Source organism: Acomys minous, assembly GCF_964271855.1.
Source record: "Acomys minous genome assembly, chromosome: 15".
In the NCBI taxonomy this organism is placed as follows: domain Eukaryota; kingdom Metazoa; phylum Chordata; class Mammalia; order Rodentia; family Muridae; genus Acomys; species Acomys minous.
The window spans coordinates 16547235-16564512 of NC_140497.1; the positions used below are offsets into that span (position 1 = coordinate 16547235).

Sequence of the window (17278 nt, forward strand, 5' to 3'; positions counted from 1 at the left end):
ATGACTGAGCGGTTAGAGCACTTAGAGCTCTTGTGGAGGGTCCACGCTTGGTTCCCAGTTCCCATTTTGGACAGCTCACAGCCCTCTGGGTGCCTCCATGGGCACTTGAATCACATGCATGCACACACATACACACAATTTTAAGAAATGATCACAGTACTAGGAATGTAGCTCAGTAGTGCACAAGGCCTTGGTGTAATCCCTAGCGCCCTCAGTACACATAAAAATAATTTTGTCATTGCAACTCCCATGTAACTATAAGATAGTTATGGTACTTCTCAGCTCAAACTAAAGTGAATTTTAATAAAACTTTAAACAAAATTTGTATTTAGGGCTAGAGAAGGGAAATAAGAAAAATGTCAACATTCTTAACTTTTGTTTGGTATTAATGAAAAATACAGAAACTTGAATCGGAATACCTGCATCTGAAAATCTTGAGAGACTCATTTGGAAGTGTATGTCATCTATGACAGTGATCACAGCTAAAAATGCAAGTTGAATCTTGTTGGATGCGAATATTTAACATGCTGTTAGTGAAGTTATCAGTGAAAAAACCTTATTTCCATCTGTGCAGTGCCCTATGTGTGGTAACAGAATTCTGTTATGGTGATAAAAACCACGACTAAAACAACTTGACATGGGAGGGATACTTGGAGGTTACAGTCCGTCTTTAAGGGAAGTTGGCAGGAACCATGGAGGAGTGCTCACTTCTGCTCAACTAGCGTTCTTAAATAGCACAAGACTTAGAGATGGTACTTTCCAAGTGGGCTGGGCGCACCTATAGCAATTGCCAATCAAGAAAATGCCTACAGACATGCCCGTCTGATTGAGGCAGCACCCCGGCGAGACCCTCAGATAGTCTTTGCCCGGCTGTAGCTAACTAGGAGAACCCTTCTACGTCTGTTGCTGTGAGCTCTATGTTTTTGTTAAGGATCAGATTACAGCAGTATTTCTGTCTTGCTCTGTACAACTTCATTTCTAACATTTCTCAGCACTGTCAGTGAATGGAGGAGCCAACTGAGTTGAATCGTAATTGTCAGTTGACAGAGTTGTGTCTCTACTTCTCCATCTGTTCTAAGAGATAATATCTGGGGAAAGGCTATTAGGAGAATTTTATGTTGAACTCTGTATAAAGCACAGTTTAAACATAGAGATAGTCATTAGAATAGTTGGTAATTTGACAGTTGTCCAGGAATAAAACACTTGAACAAAATGAATCCTCTAGAAACTGACAGCCTGGAGGAGGAAACAGCATGGAATTACAGACTGTGGGGTTTGGAGGCACAGGAAGCCTGCACTGAGTCTAGTGCTGTCCTCTGCCTTCTGGGTTCAGCAGGCCACTTAACCCCTCACTCGGACCCTCATGTTCTCTGCTAGGGAATCACAGTCCCTAACCACCTAGCTAGCAGGTTGTTATGAAGGGTGAAGTAACACAATACCTGGTGCTACCTGCCCACCCCCCCCAAGGAGACACTAAGAACAGAAGAATGCTGCTTGCTCTCCACCCCCATTGGCTCAGTGGAGAGCAATTCTAGGAATTAGATTTTGTTGTCTTACATGGATTTTGCTTTTTTTTTTTTTAAATTTATTTCTAGAAGTTCTTTTTCATAGCCCTGGCTGTCCTGGAACCTGGAATTATGTAGATCAGGCTGGCCTTGAACTCATAGAGATCTGCCTGCCTCTGCTTCCCCAGTGCTGAGATTTAAGGAGTATGCCACCACACTTGGCCAACACGTGCCTTCTTAGTGATTTGTTAGCAATTTCTAAATGTCTCGAGTTATTTCTTTGCTTAGTAGAACAAACAGCAGCTATATGAGTGGATGGATATAGCTCAAAAAGTGTATTGTTAGGTTTTGTTCCCTCCAATTTGCTGTTTTGAGTTTGGTTAGTATGAGATACTACTTGAGCCAAGATGATAGACACCGTTAATTAATCATAGAACTGAACTAGTCTGTATGTCTCAGAAGCCTTCACAATATTCCAGACAGTTAAAATCAGAGTTCATATAGTAATAAAAACCCATTTGTTCAGCGATGAAAATGTAAGTAGTATATGTACTATTCATTAATCCTTTATCTTGGATGTGGACTTACTCAATCTCTGACAAGGTGACCTTATTGCAGATGCTTGTCTATATTATAACATTGTTACCCAGTGTGAGCATGTTCAAATACTGTGTTGTACTTTGCATAATTGTATACTAAATACAGTGTACTTAGTATGCTAAATTGTATACTAAATATAGTGATAAATTGCAGTGATCTAACAGAAGACTTTTACCAAAATCAGCAGAGATGTTGTGGTCTTAAAATATTCATGCTTTAATCCCTTTATATACAGACTTATTAACCTGGAATCTTCAAGAGTAAGACACTGATATGTGCATTTTATAATGAGTCTACTGTATATGCCACACAACTAGATAATGGCCAAGAAAGAAGAGAATTAGATCTTTACACACTATTAATATGATTATAAATTGATATAGGACAGCCATTAAAACAGTTTTACAGCTAAAGTTTTAAAATCTGCCCTGTATGAATACATCTATGCACAGATTTATAGTTGAATTTTTTTTCCTATGAGACAGGGTCTCCTTATTTATAACTCAGTTTGGCCTCCAACTCAAGATCCTTTAGTCTCCTCCATCTTGTGATGACAAGCATATGATAGTGTACCCTGCTGAAGGAAACATTCTTCAAGAGCTGTATGTGAGAGTACATAACTATAATCCTAGTACTCGGGGGCAAAAGTAGGAAGATCATGAGTCTAAGGGCAGTGTGGGTCACACAGTGATGCCCTGTCTCAAAGTTTTTTCTGTAGACATGTTTGTACACTAAACACTTGTAAGCAGCTAGTTGACTTACAGCATACATATGGTTGAATCAGTTAAAGTCATGCTACAGTTTACTACATAACCATTTAAAGAATGAAGTATAATGCCATGGTGGTAGCACATACCTTTAATCCTAGGACTAATAAGGCAGAGGCAAGCAGATCTCTGTGAGTTCGAGGCCATCCTGGTCTACAAAGTGAGTTCCAGGACAACCAGGGCTACACAGAGAAACCTTGTCTCAAAAAGCAAAACAGAAGAATGAAGTATGTATGCATGAAATGTCTTATACTTGCTAAAGTTGCTATGAAACTAAGCAGGGTCTTTACTGTGTGTGATGCTGTTTTTCTATAATCCCAGTACCAGGGAGGATGAATCAGGCGGCTCCTCAGTTTAAGGACAGCTTGGGCTCCATAGCCAATCCTATTTGCTTTATGTCAGAGTTATGTAGGTTTAATGCCTGCATATCTGAATGTGAAAATTTGGTATGAAACGCTTGTGTGATTGTAGTCAGTTGATTGGCTTATTACCTGTTAGGTTTTGTTTGTTTGTTTTGTTTTGTTCTTAGACAGAGTTTCTCTGTGTAGCCTTGGCTGTCCTGGACTCACTTTGTAGACCAGGCTGGCCTCAAACTCACAGCAGTCTGCCTGCCTCTGCCTCCTTGAGTGCTGGGATTACAGGGTGCACCACCACACCCTGTGACCTCTTAGAATTTTAATACATTTTAATCCTTCTGTTTTCAATTTTAGGCTCGATGAGAGAAAGGGAAAGTTAAGGATGCTGGAGCAGAACAATGGATTTCTCTTTCTCTTTCATGCAAGGGATCATGGGAAACACAATTCAGCAACCACCTCAACTCATTGACTCCGCCAACATCCGCCAGGAGGATGCCTTTGATAACAACAGTGACATTGTTGAAGATGGTGGCCAGACGCCCTTCGAAGCTACTTTGCAACAAGGTTTTCAATATCCACCTACAACAGAAGACCTTCCTCCACTCACAAATGGCTACCCACCATCAATCAGCTTGTATGAAACTCAAACCAAATACCCGCCATATAGTCAGTATCCCAATGGGTCAGCCAACGGTTTTGGTGCAGTTAGAAACTTTAGCCCCACTGACTATTACCACTCAGAAATTCCAAACACAAGACCGCATGACATTCTGGAAAAACCTTCTCCTCCACAACCTCCTCCTCCTCCACCTCCTTCGGTTCCACAGACTGTGATTCCAAAGAAGACAGGCTCACCTGAGATTAAACTAAAAATAACCAAAACTATCCAGAATGGCAGGGAATTGTTTGAGTCCTCCCTATGTGGAGACCTTCTAAATGAAGTACAGGCGAGTGAGCACACAAGGTCAAAGCACGAAGGCAGAAAGGAAAAGAGGAAAAAAAGCAACAAGCACGAATCGTCCAGGTCCGAAGAGCGCAAGTCACACAAAATCCCCAAGTTAGAACCAGAGGGACAAAATGTAAGTTGAAATGTTTTGTGTAAAGTTTTGTAATCTTTCATGTTTACTGGAAATTGGAAATCGTTTTATGTTTTTCTCTTCAAATATGAATATTTGTATTGAGTTCTTGTATGTAATCATTGGTTAAGGTGCTTGGAAATACAATGAATAACTACTTGGTGAGCAGATAATGGCAGTTATTAGTGAAGGAATGTTTTTAAAGTGTTTGACACCAAGACTCTTAACCCACCCCCACCCCCACCCCCACCCCCACCCCCTTGAGGGTTTGGTTTCCTAGTCAGGGTTTCTTTGTGTAGCCCTGACTGTCCTGGAACTCACCCTTTTAACCAGGCTGGCCTTGAACACAAGAGATTGGCCTGCCTCTGCTTCCCGTTTGTTTATTTTCTTATCTTGAGAAATTCAGTTATTTTCACCTGTTTATACTAAACTCTTGGTTTTAGAAGATGGAGACAAAAGACAGAGAGAAAAGGGATTTTATTTTATGCCAGATTTGCTGATAGAGCTTAGATTTAACACTTGTTTTCCAAGTGTCTGCTTCTAACTAAGCAGAGGTAGGAGAACTCTCTACAGCCAGAGCATCCTGTGGGGCTGGGGCTTGCATCTTTAATTCTAGTACTCAGGAAGGGGAGGCAGGTGCAGACAGATGAGTCTCTGTGAATTAGAGCCTAGTCTTGTTTACCTAGCCAGCTCCAACTCAGGCAGGGCTACATAGTGAGATCCTGTGTCAAAATAAAATACAATAACGTCAGATGCTGATTAGGTCTTCAGGTGGAATTTTTTATAAAAAGCCCATGTATGTTGGTAGATCATATTTAGGTATTTATTTATTTGTTTGGCTTTTCGAGATGGGATTTCTCTTAGTAGTCCTGGGTATTCTGGACTGGTTTTGTAGACTAGGCTGGCCTGGAATTCAACAGAGATCTGCCTGCCTCTACCTCTTAGTGCTGGGATTAAAGGCATGCACCACCACGCCCAGCAGATGAATTTTGTTGTTGTTATTTATCTATTCATGTATTTTTTAGTTTTTTAATCCAAAGACATAAGCCACCATGCCCAACTCTGATAGATTGTTTTAATATCTGAGATTTGATTGTGAATTTCATGGCAATAATAATAGTAAGTATGTAATAGATCAATTTGTTTATGATACAAACTACAGACATTTCCTAGATATGTGTTTAGGAAGAAACCAATAGATGCTTATTGTGTGGACCCTTCCCTGCTTTTATATTTCATATTTCTGAATAGGTTAATTTATTGTCTTGGGTTAAAGAATGATTACTTGTTAATTGAACATTTCTTGGGTTGTACTATTTCATAAGATACATGATTTTTTTTTTTCTGGGTAAAGGTCACAGTAGGTCTTAGGTTATCATGAGTCCCAAGTGTGATATTTCACATATTTTCCTATTTCTCTGTCATTTTCTTATCCATTTAACACATATTGATTGAATATCATGTGTCAGGCACTGTTCTAAGAATTGAAGGGGTGACCATAAACGCAGAGCAGATGTCTGCTCACAGGTGCTTAGGCTCCAGTTCATTCATATGTACATCTGTGGTGGTGGGAGGGACACTTGCTGCCAAGCCTGCATGTGTGTGTGGGTGTGTGTGTGGGTGTGGGTGTGCTCTCGCGCACATGCGCACATCACCACACACATGCATATGTATGTTTATAGTGTATGTATGATGTATGTACACACACACAGAGGTTTAAAGGATACCACATGCTATGAGAAAAATATAATTGAGTAGTTAGTAGTAGTCAGAGACCTTCAGTCGTTCTAGTGTCTCTGTGAGAATGAAGGCTTTAGAATGAAATTAATTCTTTCTTTAAAAATATTTTTTTAAGTATATGAGTGGTTTGCCTGCATGTATGTCTATGTATCATATGAATACAGTGCCTGTGGAGACAGAAAAGGGCGTTGAATTCCCTGGAACTGTAGGTAGACAGTACTCAGCCACCATGTAGGTGCTGGGGATCGAGTCTTGGTCCTCCAGAACAGCAGCCAGTGCTCTTAACTGCTGGGCCACCTCTCTAGCCTCTCCTTCCGTGCCTCTCTCTCTTTCTTTTTCTTTCATTGGTTTTCAAAACTAGCATCATATGCCAGGTGCGGCGGCGCATGCCTTTAACCCCAGGACTTGGGAGGCAGAGACAGCCTGGTCTACCAAGCGAGTCTAGGACAGCCAAGGCTACATAGAGAAACCCTGCCTTAAAAAAAACTTTTAAAAACTTTAAAAAAAAAACGCATCATAGAATGAAATGCTCTCTAAGATGCTCTGTTTTTAAAAGCATTTGGTGTATGAGTGTGTGCATGCCTATGTGCACATGTATGCCATACTGCTTTTTTGGAGGTCAAAGGATAACTTGAGGGAGCAGGTTCTCCTCTTTTCCCCATGTTAGTCCTAGGAATTGGACTCAGGTTGTCAGGCCTGGTAGTGAGTGCCTTTATCTTAGGAGCTGTTTCACCTGTCCTCTCATGTGTTCTTGCGTATATTCATGCGTCTCCATACAGGTGCCCGGGGAGGCCAGAAAAGGGCCTTGGATCCATTTGTGGTTGTTGGAATCTGAAGTTGAGTTCTCTGGGCAAGCAGCAAATGCTCTTAATCACTGAGCCATGTCTCTGGCCCCCTCATGAGTTTTTAATGTCATTTAACAAATACCTCACACAAAACTAGCTTCCATACTGGCTTCCATACTGGCTTTCTGTTGAGTAAATGGGTAAGCAGGAGGATAGAAGCTAGTTGTGCAGTCCAGACACACTCACAATAGTGTTGTTTTTTACTCTAGCCTTGCACAGGGTAGGCACGTGCTGTATCACTGAGCAGCACTCCCAACCCCACTGTAACATTCTTGCCTAGACATTGTGAAGAGACACAAACATTCAGGAGATCTGAATCTGGCTTTTAGCTTATTAGTTCTTGAGAGCTGCTGTGCCAGCCTGTGAACATTAATTTTTTTTTGTTCTTTTGGGGAGAATGATTTTGCTTATATCTGACATTTATTTAGCTAGTGTTGTGAAAAAGCTGAAATTCCACCTAAATCTGCATATTGTACTTATTTATTTTTGTATTTATATATTGTGTGTGTGTTGATTCCGAGTTTCAGCTGTTTGGAATAATACTGATAAGAACATAACTGTAGATCTATCTCTCCAAGATCCTGCTTTCTATTTAAGGGTGCAACTAGAAATGGAATTATTAGACCAGGCAGGAATTCTGTTTAATTCTTTATTATTTTTTTCATATAATTAAAAAGGAAGAAAAATTCATTGTGATTCTTTACTGAAAAATAGATCTTCCCATGTAGGACTAACTACAAATTTTTTATTACTGTTGTTTTGTTTTGTTTTTCAAGACAGGGTTTCTCTGTGTAGTATTGGCTGTCCTGGACTCACTTTGTAGGCCAGGCTGGCCTTGAACTCACAGCGATCCACCTGCCTCTGCCTCCTAAGTGCTCGGATTGAAAGTTTGTGCCCCCATGCCGGGCTATCAACTACAAATATTTTAAAAGCAATATATGCCTATAATCTCCCAAGCTAAAAACAAAGGTGAATAAAACATAAGAGCTAAGTCACAGTAACCCTCTACTTGACGCTTTCCTCTTGCTCACAGTGACTGCGAGGATCAAGAAGTGTGTAAGCTCCTTTCGTCACAGTTGAAGGAAGACAGATTCTATGCTCAGAAGCTATTTGATGACATTTTCTAAATTCTTTCTTATTTTGATTCTGAGCATTTGACATTATTATTTTTTTGAGACAGAGTCTCTTTCCCTGTTTGTTCTGTAATGCACTATGTAGATCAGACTGGTCTACATAAAGGTGTGTGACACCATATCTCGCTTTGACTTTTTAAAAAAATTATTTTTATTTCATATGTGAATATTTTGCTATTCTGTGTTCCATGTGCATACACAGTCCCCAAGAAAGCCAGAACTGGGTGTTGGGTCCTCTGGAGCTCGAGTTAGGCACAAGTGGTTTGCCATCCTGTGGGTGCTGGGAACCGAACCCAGGTACTCTACAAGAACAAGTGCCTTTACCTGTGGAGCCATCTCTGTAGCCCTGCATTTGACTTTTTGTTTTTTGTTTTTTGTTTTTTTCTTAAAGGTTTTTCAAGACAGGGTTTCTCTGTGACTTGCTTTTGTAGACCAGGCTGACCTTGAACTCGCAGCAATCCACCTACCTCTGCCTGCTGAGTGCTGGGATTAAAAGCATGCACCACCACACCTGGCCTGCATTTGACTTTTATTGGCCATTTCTCTACAAAAGGCCGACACTCTTTCCTTGCCCTTCCTTCCAATCTCCTTTTCGCCCCTAAAATAAGGTCTGTCTGTATTCCAGGCTGCTCAGCTCTTGACTGGCTGTAGCCCTCCTTCCTCTCCTTATGTGCTGGTATTGAGGCTTTCCCAGCACAAGTGGTGAAACCTTTTCTTATTTAAGCCTGTGATACTGTGCAGCAAGTTGACCTGCTTCATCTTACGAGCTCAGTGGTCTCTAAATGCCTGCTAGCTTTCTCTTGTGCTCCCAGGTGAGCACATTTGTGACATGTCTTCTCTCTGTTAGTGCGGCATTTTTCATGGAATAAGGGAATTTAGAGTCAATCTTGGGCATTCGTTCTCTTGTCATATCTTTCTTTTGAAAATGACTGAAATTTTCAAATCTTTGTAAGTGATTTTGACATTGTATCAAAACAGCCTGAAAGAACTGCCAACAATTGAACTGGGCAGTTTCTCTGTGTAACCCTGGCTGTCCTAGAACTCAGTCTGTAGACCAGGCTGGCCTCTTACTCAGAGATCCACCTGCCTCTGCCTCCTGAGTGCTGGGATTACAGGTGTGTGCCTTTTTACTTGTTGCATGCACTCATGGCAACAGCACGGAAGCATCTAACAGAACTAGTTGTGTCTGGATTACTGCCATGTTTTAGTCAAACAGGTTCTGCTTCCCTCCTGCTTCCTTCCAAAATACTCTCCACATGGCAGCCAACAGCATCTTTTAAACAAAAATGACTTATTACTTGTCTGCCTAAGCCTCTTCAGTGGCTTTTCTCTGCACTTAAGCTGAAATATAAATATTTTGTCATGGTTTACAAGGCTCTTGCAATTTAGCCCACTCTTCCATTCTTATGAGCTTTTTTTCCCCTTGGGCAGTGGGTCAGTATGTGTGACCTTTTAAAAAAATTAACTAATTAGTTAATTGTGTTAGTGTGCATAGGTGTTTTGACTACATGTATTGTCTGCATTATGTATAAGCCTGGGGCCTGCAAAGATCAGGAAAGCATGTTGAATCCCCTGGAATTGGAGTTAATGGACACTTATCAAGTGCTGTATGGGTGCTGCACATCATATGGGTGCTGCACATCAAATCCTGGAAGAGCATTCAGTGCTCTTAACCATTGAGCCATCTCTCCAACCCAAACTGGCATGACCTTCTTAAAACATCTGCCTTTTAACCTTGGGTACCTCATACTTGCTGTCTTAGTTACTGTTTTGTTGCTGTGAAGAGACACCATGACCAAGGCAAGTCTTATGAAAGAAAACATTTAATTGGGGCTTGCTTACAGTTTTAGAGGGTTAGTCCGTGATTGTCATGGTAGGAAGCAGACAGGATGGTGCTGAGCAAATAGCTGAGAGAGTTACATCCTGACCAGCAGGCCGTAGAACAGAGAGACAGAGACAGACAGACACTGGGCTTGGCCCACCCCAGCAATACACTTCCTCCGTCAAGGCTACTCCTCCTTAATGCTTCTCAGACTGGCTCACCAGCTGGCGACTGACCGTGTGAACCTGTGGAGCCAGTCCTCTTCAAGTCACCACGTCCCCTTGGTACTCCTTCTTTCTCTGTATTCTTTTCTCCACTTTTTACTAAACCAATTCCTCTTCCTTTATTCTCAGATTATAACCTCCTCTCTTAGAGAGGCCTTGAAGTCAGAGCTACATCTGTTTTAAAGTATATTTATTTATAAGCTATCTGAATTTTATTCTCTGATAAGAAATGAAAACAAAAAAGTGAAACTTTACCAGATGTGGTAGTGCATCCCTTTAATTCCAGCACATGAGAGGCAGGTGGATCTCTGTGAGTTTGAGGCCAGCCTGATCCACAGAGTGAGTTTCAGGACAGCCAGGGCTACATGAAAGAGACCAAAACAACCAACCAACCAACCAACAACAAAACCCAAATAAATACACCTTTTACTTTATAGAAATCATTTTATTTTTATTTATTTATGGCAGTTTTGTTGGCTTGTCACTGTCTTCTGAGGAAATTTGCTTTTTATAGAACTTGCAAATAATACAAAAGTTTAGATTTATTTATTTTTAGCATTTCTCTAATGTCATCAAAACAGATAATTAATCTTATATATTTATTTTATGTTCTGCCAAATCTTTTCAAGGTACATATGTATATATTGCTTTTATACCATAATAATTTTTTTTCTAAGTCAGAGTTTCTCTGTGTAGCCTTGGCTGTCTTTGAAGACCAAGCTAGCTGTGAACTCACAAAGATCTACCTGCCTCTGTTTCCCTGAGTGCTGGGATTAAAGTCTTGTATCACTACACCTGGCTTATATATACCATAATTAATTTTATTTTTATATAACTACATTTTAAAGATTTGTTCATTTAATTATGCTTATGTGTATTTGTATCTATATAGGCATGTGAACATGAGGCCTTCAGTGGTCAGAGGCCTTAGCTCCCCTGGAGCTGGAGTTGCAGGCAGTTGTGAGCCTAACCCCGAACCATCTCCAGCCCCATCTCCGTTGTCTCGCTGTGTTGCTTTATAAACAGAACTGTTTTGCATACCTTCACACATAACATTTTTTCTTCTCAGTGCTTTTCAGAAACATTTTGGAAAATTTACTGGACAAAAGTCTGAAAATTTAAGGCTCTCCATCACATTACTAAAGTGCTTTCCAGAAAAGTTCCAGGTCCTTCCTCATGAGCTGTTTCAGTGTCCTATTTTTCCTTCAGTCTGATAAATTAAAAAAAGAAACGACTGGTGAGATCTCATTGAGTAAAGGCGTTTTCTGAGAAAGCCTGGCTGCCTGTTCTCAATCCATGGAACCTATAAAGGAGAGGAACAACCCCCAGGATGTCCTTGGACCTCTGTACACACACCACAGAGCATCCGGTGGGGGCAGGCAAGAGAAGAAATACAATTTTAAAAAGGAAAAAGCCAGTTTGTTGAAAACAAAGCTGTTTGGGTGGTAGAGTGAGCAGTAAGAGCTCTCACTGAGGGGTCGGGTGGGAAAGTGTTAACAGGAAGCATCACACACAATAAACAAACCATCGCACTCCTCACTGTCAGTGGTGTGCATCCTTCATGCTCCTTAACGTTTGGTTTCCTTTGATTCTTTTTATGTGTCACAGTTCTTAGGCTTACTGCCTCTTTATTCTGTCCCCTACATTTTTCTGCCTAGAGACCAAATGAGAGGGTGGACACTGCACCAGAAAGGCCAAGAGAAGAGCCAGTACTCAAAGATGCCGTCCCGGTGAGTGGCTTGTTGACTACTGTGACCAGGTATGGTGTCACTAAAAGGTGACAGAGCTGGAGAGATGGCTTAGTGATTATGAGCACTGGCTGTTCTTCCAGAGGACCAGGTTTAATTCCCAGCTTCCACCTGCTCTCTCGAGTTCCAGGGGATCCAACACTCTTTTCTGACCTCAGGCAACATTGAGCACACATATTATACGTATACATATGTTGCTCCTATGCGGGCAAAATATTCATGCACATAAAATAAAATAAATACATCTTAAAACGATTTTTAAAAAAAAGAGGTGACAGGACAGTGACTGATCATTCTTAGCAGTGATCTATTACAGCTCCATGCCCATCTTTATGTCAGAAACCAATGGAAAGAAAATCTTGGAGCTTTTTAGGAATAGATACTTTCTATGAATTATTTTGCTTATAAAAATCATGATCAGCTAGTTGTGGTGACACACATCTGTAATCCCAGAACTTGGGAGGCAGAGGCAGGTGGATCGATGTGAGTTCAAGGCCAGCTTGGTCTACAAAGCTGTCCAGGACAGCCAAGGCTACACAGAGAAAACTTGTCTCAAAAAACCCAAAACAAATCCAAAACAAAACCCTCCGATCACCTTGTTTCCACTGAACTCTCAAGACACTTTATTTGGGAGCAGAAAGCAGTAGTCCTGTTCTCAGTATTGAGGATGGGCTTATTATTTTTTTCCTCATTCTTTTTTGTTAGTTATAGATAACAGGTATCAGAGAAGAGTATAATTGAAGATAATTTTACATTGTAAGCACTTTGTATATGTTCATGTGTGTGAGTATGGGTGTGTGTATGCCACAGCTTACAGCTTGGAGGTCAGAGGACAACCCTGGGTGTCCTTCCACCTTGTTGCAGATATGGTTTCTTGGTGTTTGCCCCATGTTTGCCAGGGTGTCTGGCCCATGGGCTTCTGTAGTGTTTTCCTCCACCTCTCATCTCCATAGGAACACGGGGATCACTTATGCGTGCTAGCACACTTGCTTTACGTGGGTTCTGATTCAGCTCCTCGCGCTTGAGTGACAAGCCTTTACCCACTGAGCCATCTCCCCAGCCCCTGTAAGCACTTTGAATGACATTATACATGCTTCTCTCCCTTACCCCTCCCTTCCTCTTTTTTCCCTCTCTGTCCTCCCTCTCTTTCTTTCCTTTCCTCCTCCCCCCTCTTTCTTTTCTGATGGAGTTTTGTGACCTTTTTCTATAGGTTCAGCCAGTACTGTCTTCTGTTCCAACAACAGAAACGTCCACTGGTGTTAAGTTCCAGGTCGGTGATCTTGTTTGGTCCAAGGTGGGAACCTATCCTTGGTGGCCTTGTATGGTTTCAAGTGATCCCCAGCTTGAAGTCCATACCAAAATTAACACAAGAGGTAAGAAAAGTAACAAATAGATATTAAGTAACAGTTTGCAATAAAGAAAAGTGAACATTCATTATTGTATGTGAATCTAAGAATATACATATATATTATCTGACATAAAAATAAGAATCTTTATCAGATTTTTGTTTCTTATTGTGAAGTGGTTTTAATACAGGGTCTTATACTATAGTCAAGGCTGACCTTGACCATCCAACAGTCCTCCTGCCTCTTGCTCGTCAGGTTTTCTCAGTTTTTAATGATAAATGAACTAATATTGTCATTTTGAACTGGCAGAGAACTTGTATAATAATGTCTTTATTATCTCACCTGGCTAGTCTGGAACTGGCCTCGTAGTTTAGGCTGGCCTGGAACTCAGAGATGTTCATCTCTACCTTCTGAGAGCTAGGAAATGCATGTGTCATCACACTCAGCCCTTGTAGTAATTTTAAAAAAGATACTTGTGTGTGCTTTTAACATTTGTATGTGCTGGTGCCACTTAGCCCAGAGGAAGGCATTAGATCCACTGGAGTTGGAATGACAAGTGATTTCGAGCTGCTTAGCATGGGTGCTGGGAATCAAACTTGTGTCCTTTTGAAGAGCAGCCAGTGCTTTTAACCACTGAGCCACCTCTCCAGCCCCCAATAGCTATTTCCCAGCTAGGACTAGGGACTGAAGTGGGGGCTTGCACACAGTAGGTGAGCATTCTACCACCAAGTTTTAATACCAGCCATTGCTTTTGTTTTCTAAAGATTTTTATTTCAAAGTGTGTGTGTGTGTGTGTGTGTGTGTGTGTGTGTGTGTGTGTGTATGTGTGTGTGCACGTGTGCGCTCACTTGGGATATGTGCACCGTGTACCCACAGAGGCCAGAAAAGGCTATATTAGCTCCCTTGGAACTGAAGTTACAGGCAATTGAGAGCTGCTGGATATGGGTGCAGAGAACCAAACTTCTGTCCTCTGTAAGGGCATTATGTACTCTTAACTACAGAGCCATTTTTCCAGGCCCCTTGTCTACAGACCTTTTAATTGATTTACTAAAAAAAAATTTTTTTTCCGTCATCTGGGAGATGAACTTGTGAGACGACCTGAGGAATTATCTTAATTATGTTAGTTGATGTGAGAAGGGAAGTGTGCAGTGTCAGTTCCCTAGGCATAGTATTGATGAGTGTACCGGAAAAATGGGGAAAGCCAGCCAGTGAAATGGCTCGCTGGGTACTCAGGGCCCTTTACCAAGCCTGCTCACCTGAGTTAGAACTCTGGAACCCTATGGTGAAAGGAGAGAGTAGAACTGAAAAGATGTCTTCTGACCTCTGTGCTACTCATTACCCCAGTGAATGAATACATAAATGAATGTTGTCTTTGATTTCTTTTAAAAAAAAAAAAAAGTCAAGCCGGGTGTGGCATGGTACATGCTTTTAATCCCAGCACTATGCAAGCAGATGTAAGCAGGTGTCTCTAGTGACTTCCAGGCCAGCCAGAGCTGCCTCACAGCATGCCCTGTCTCAAAAATAAATTAAGTAAGTAAGTAAGTAAGTAAGTAGACTTAAAACAGGGGTGGAGACTGTGAACTGAACACTAGCATGCTTTACTTCATTGCTTTCTGCTCAGTTGAGGTTGTCATGTGAGCAGTTCTCCAAAGCTGCGTTGCCTGCGATGCTGGGCTGTAGCCTGCAGTTGTGAGCTCACTGTGTAATCCAGGTGGGCTCTTGAACTTGCAGTCTTCTCCCCTCAGTCTAAGGAGCCAGGATTACAGGTCTGAGCCACCATGCCTGTCTCCCAGATTTGCTTATAACTTCTTTCATGCTTCCTTGTCTTAAAGACCCTAATCTTCCTGGCTTTCATTCATCATTTTTAAAAAAGCATAGTAGTAAGTAATTGGAAGTTCTATGAGTTTAATGTATAGGCTAGGCCTTTTTTGAGCTATGCTGTGTTTTCTTTTGTTTTGTTTTGATATGGGGTCTCATTCTATATAGCCCAGGCTGTTCCCAAGCTCATTACCCGCTGCCACATAATTCTGAGCTCAGGGGTTACAGGTTTGGCTCATTGTGCATAACTTGGGTGAACATAAGTTCACTGTGGGTTCCTATGGGGTCATTTTCACCTAAACACACATTGAATTACATTTCACAAGTGCTTTTATCCTCTTCTGTTTCATCCATGACTCTGTAAGTAGACTTGGAAAGCCTTATGTATTCAATAGGACGTTAGACATGTAACTTAGATCTAGTTATAGTGGATAGTCTCACCTTAGGAATGTTACAAATGAAGAAAAGTTATATTCTGTGTGTACTTTGTCTAAATATGAAGTTTGGTTTTGACCAAATCTTGATGTGTATACATTGCTCAGGTTCTCCCACCTGGAACTGAGTTACTAAGTTCTGTAACTGTTTCCGTTATCTAAGACTTAGACATAGAGGCCTAAGCCGAGGTAAAAACCTGGCCTGACTCTACAACTAAACTGCCAGCTCTTAGGAATCTCTATCTGTGTCATTCTACTGTGCTAGCCTCCCTTTGTCTTGAGCTCCTCCAGACACAAGAGGGCTCCTTCTCAATTCTGTTTCACCTGTGTCCTGAAAGCTGCTTTTCTGTTGTTCATGCAAGCCTGGAGAGGAAGATCCCTATCTCTTACCCAGAAATCCTTCCATGAGGGCTCTTCTAGGCCAAAAGATAGCTCTGTCAAAAGTTCAATTGCTTATAAAAGAAGTCTCTAGTTTTTCTACACCCTTGGCAGGCTGGATCATGTCACTGTCATGGTATGTATGTGTGTGTGTGTGTGTGGGTACTTCAAGCCAGGTCAGTAGAGGCCGACCCTTTGGGTGGGACAGCTCAAGGCTTCAGGTCAAAGAGCAAAAAGACCATACGCTCTTTCCTAAGCAACTTGCTTTAAATAGGACTTTCTATTCTTTAGCATTCTTAGCTATGGAACTTTCACAGGCACACCTAAGTGGCATCTCTCAGGACATACCTAACTGCATTTGACATCCATTTCAGCTTTTACATTTTGCTAACAATTAGGTTTTTTATGTACAATAATCAAATATCTTGTAACAAAGTTCAAAGAAATCTTGGCTTATAACTTATTTCTGGGTACTTGTTTTGTGAACACACCTTTATCATGGGTTGAATTCTTCATTATCTGACAATTTTGCATCATATATATTTGATATTAAACTTCCTTCTTGATACCTGTGCACTATCATTGAGAAGAAAAATATCTGTTTAAATCTAGCAGGTGTATGGGTTTCACTCTCCTGGTGATACTGGCTATGTAGCCAAGACTCTCCCTGAGCATAATAAGCAGTATTATTTACCATCTTTCATCTTAGCAACATGTACCAGAGGCTAGAAGAGTATTAAGACAGGCGTTAGGTTTTTGTTTTTTAGGTACCGGGAATGGACCAATAGTGTTGCATTTGCATATGAGGCAAGCACTTTACCAACTGAGCTACATCTGTAGCCTGCCCATTGAGTATTTTATTTTCTTCTGTGATGTTCACAGCAGTTATGTATGAGATATATCCTGTATCTCAGAAAAGTAGTCTGAAAAACAACTTATTTTATAACCCTTGCACTACAACTCTTACCAGTTGAATCCCTGCAGTCATAAGTAAAAGAAACATTTATAGGAGAGGGTGTTAGGTCAGAGCTTGTGAAGTACTTTATGCACAGAGACCTATTCAAGAAGACTCAATCTTCTGAAATAAAACAATTCCTATCCATATCTAGGGCTTAAGATCTTTCAAAATGATAACATATGAGAGTCATGGCTCTTCTGTTGCAACCGATAGTGATATAAGTAATAACACAGAGGCATATTAATAGTTCAAAGCTTAGGCCTTTTAGCTAGAGCAGTCTCCCAGCCAGCTATCTAGACTAACCTGGCTAATCCTAGGACGGCACCACGTGGCCACTCTGACCTGTTCCCTCACCTATGTATGCTGGCAAATCTCTCTTCTTTGCTCTCTTCCTCCCAGCATTCCCTCTCTTGTGGAAGTTCTGCCCTCCACTTTCTGCCCAGATACTGACCATCAGCTCGGTATTTCAGCCATTAGGCAAGTGAGGAAGGACAAATATTTACAAACTGAGACCACTGATAGGCCATA

The 17278-nt window shown here is 41.1% G+C and overlaps 1 protein-coding gene across 5 annotated transcripts in view; it reads left to right on the forward strand.

The window, feature by feature from the left end:
* Positions 1 to 17278, forward strand: part of NSD3 (nuclear receptor binding SET domain protein 3) — a 118815-nt gene that overhangs the window by 37061 nt on the left and 64476 nt on the right. For all 5 annotated transcript variants that reach the window (XM_084760272.1, XM_084760271.1, XM_084760270.1 and 2 more), the window contains 3 exons: positions 3583 to 4307; positions 11727 to 11798; positions 13027 to 13189. In XM_084760272.1, coding sequence (XP_084616398.1) covers positions 3627 to 4307; positions 11727 to 11798; positions 13027 to 13189 — 916 coding nt within the window. In that variant the 5' untranslated portion in view covers positions 3583 to 3626. The remainder of the gene's footprint in view (positions 1 to 3582; positions 4308 to 11726; positions 11799 to 13026; positions 13190 to 17278) is intronic.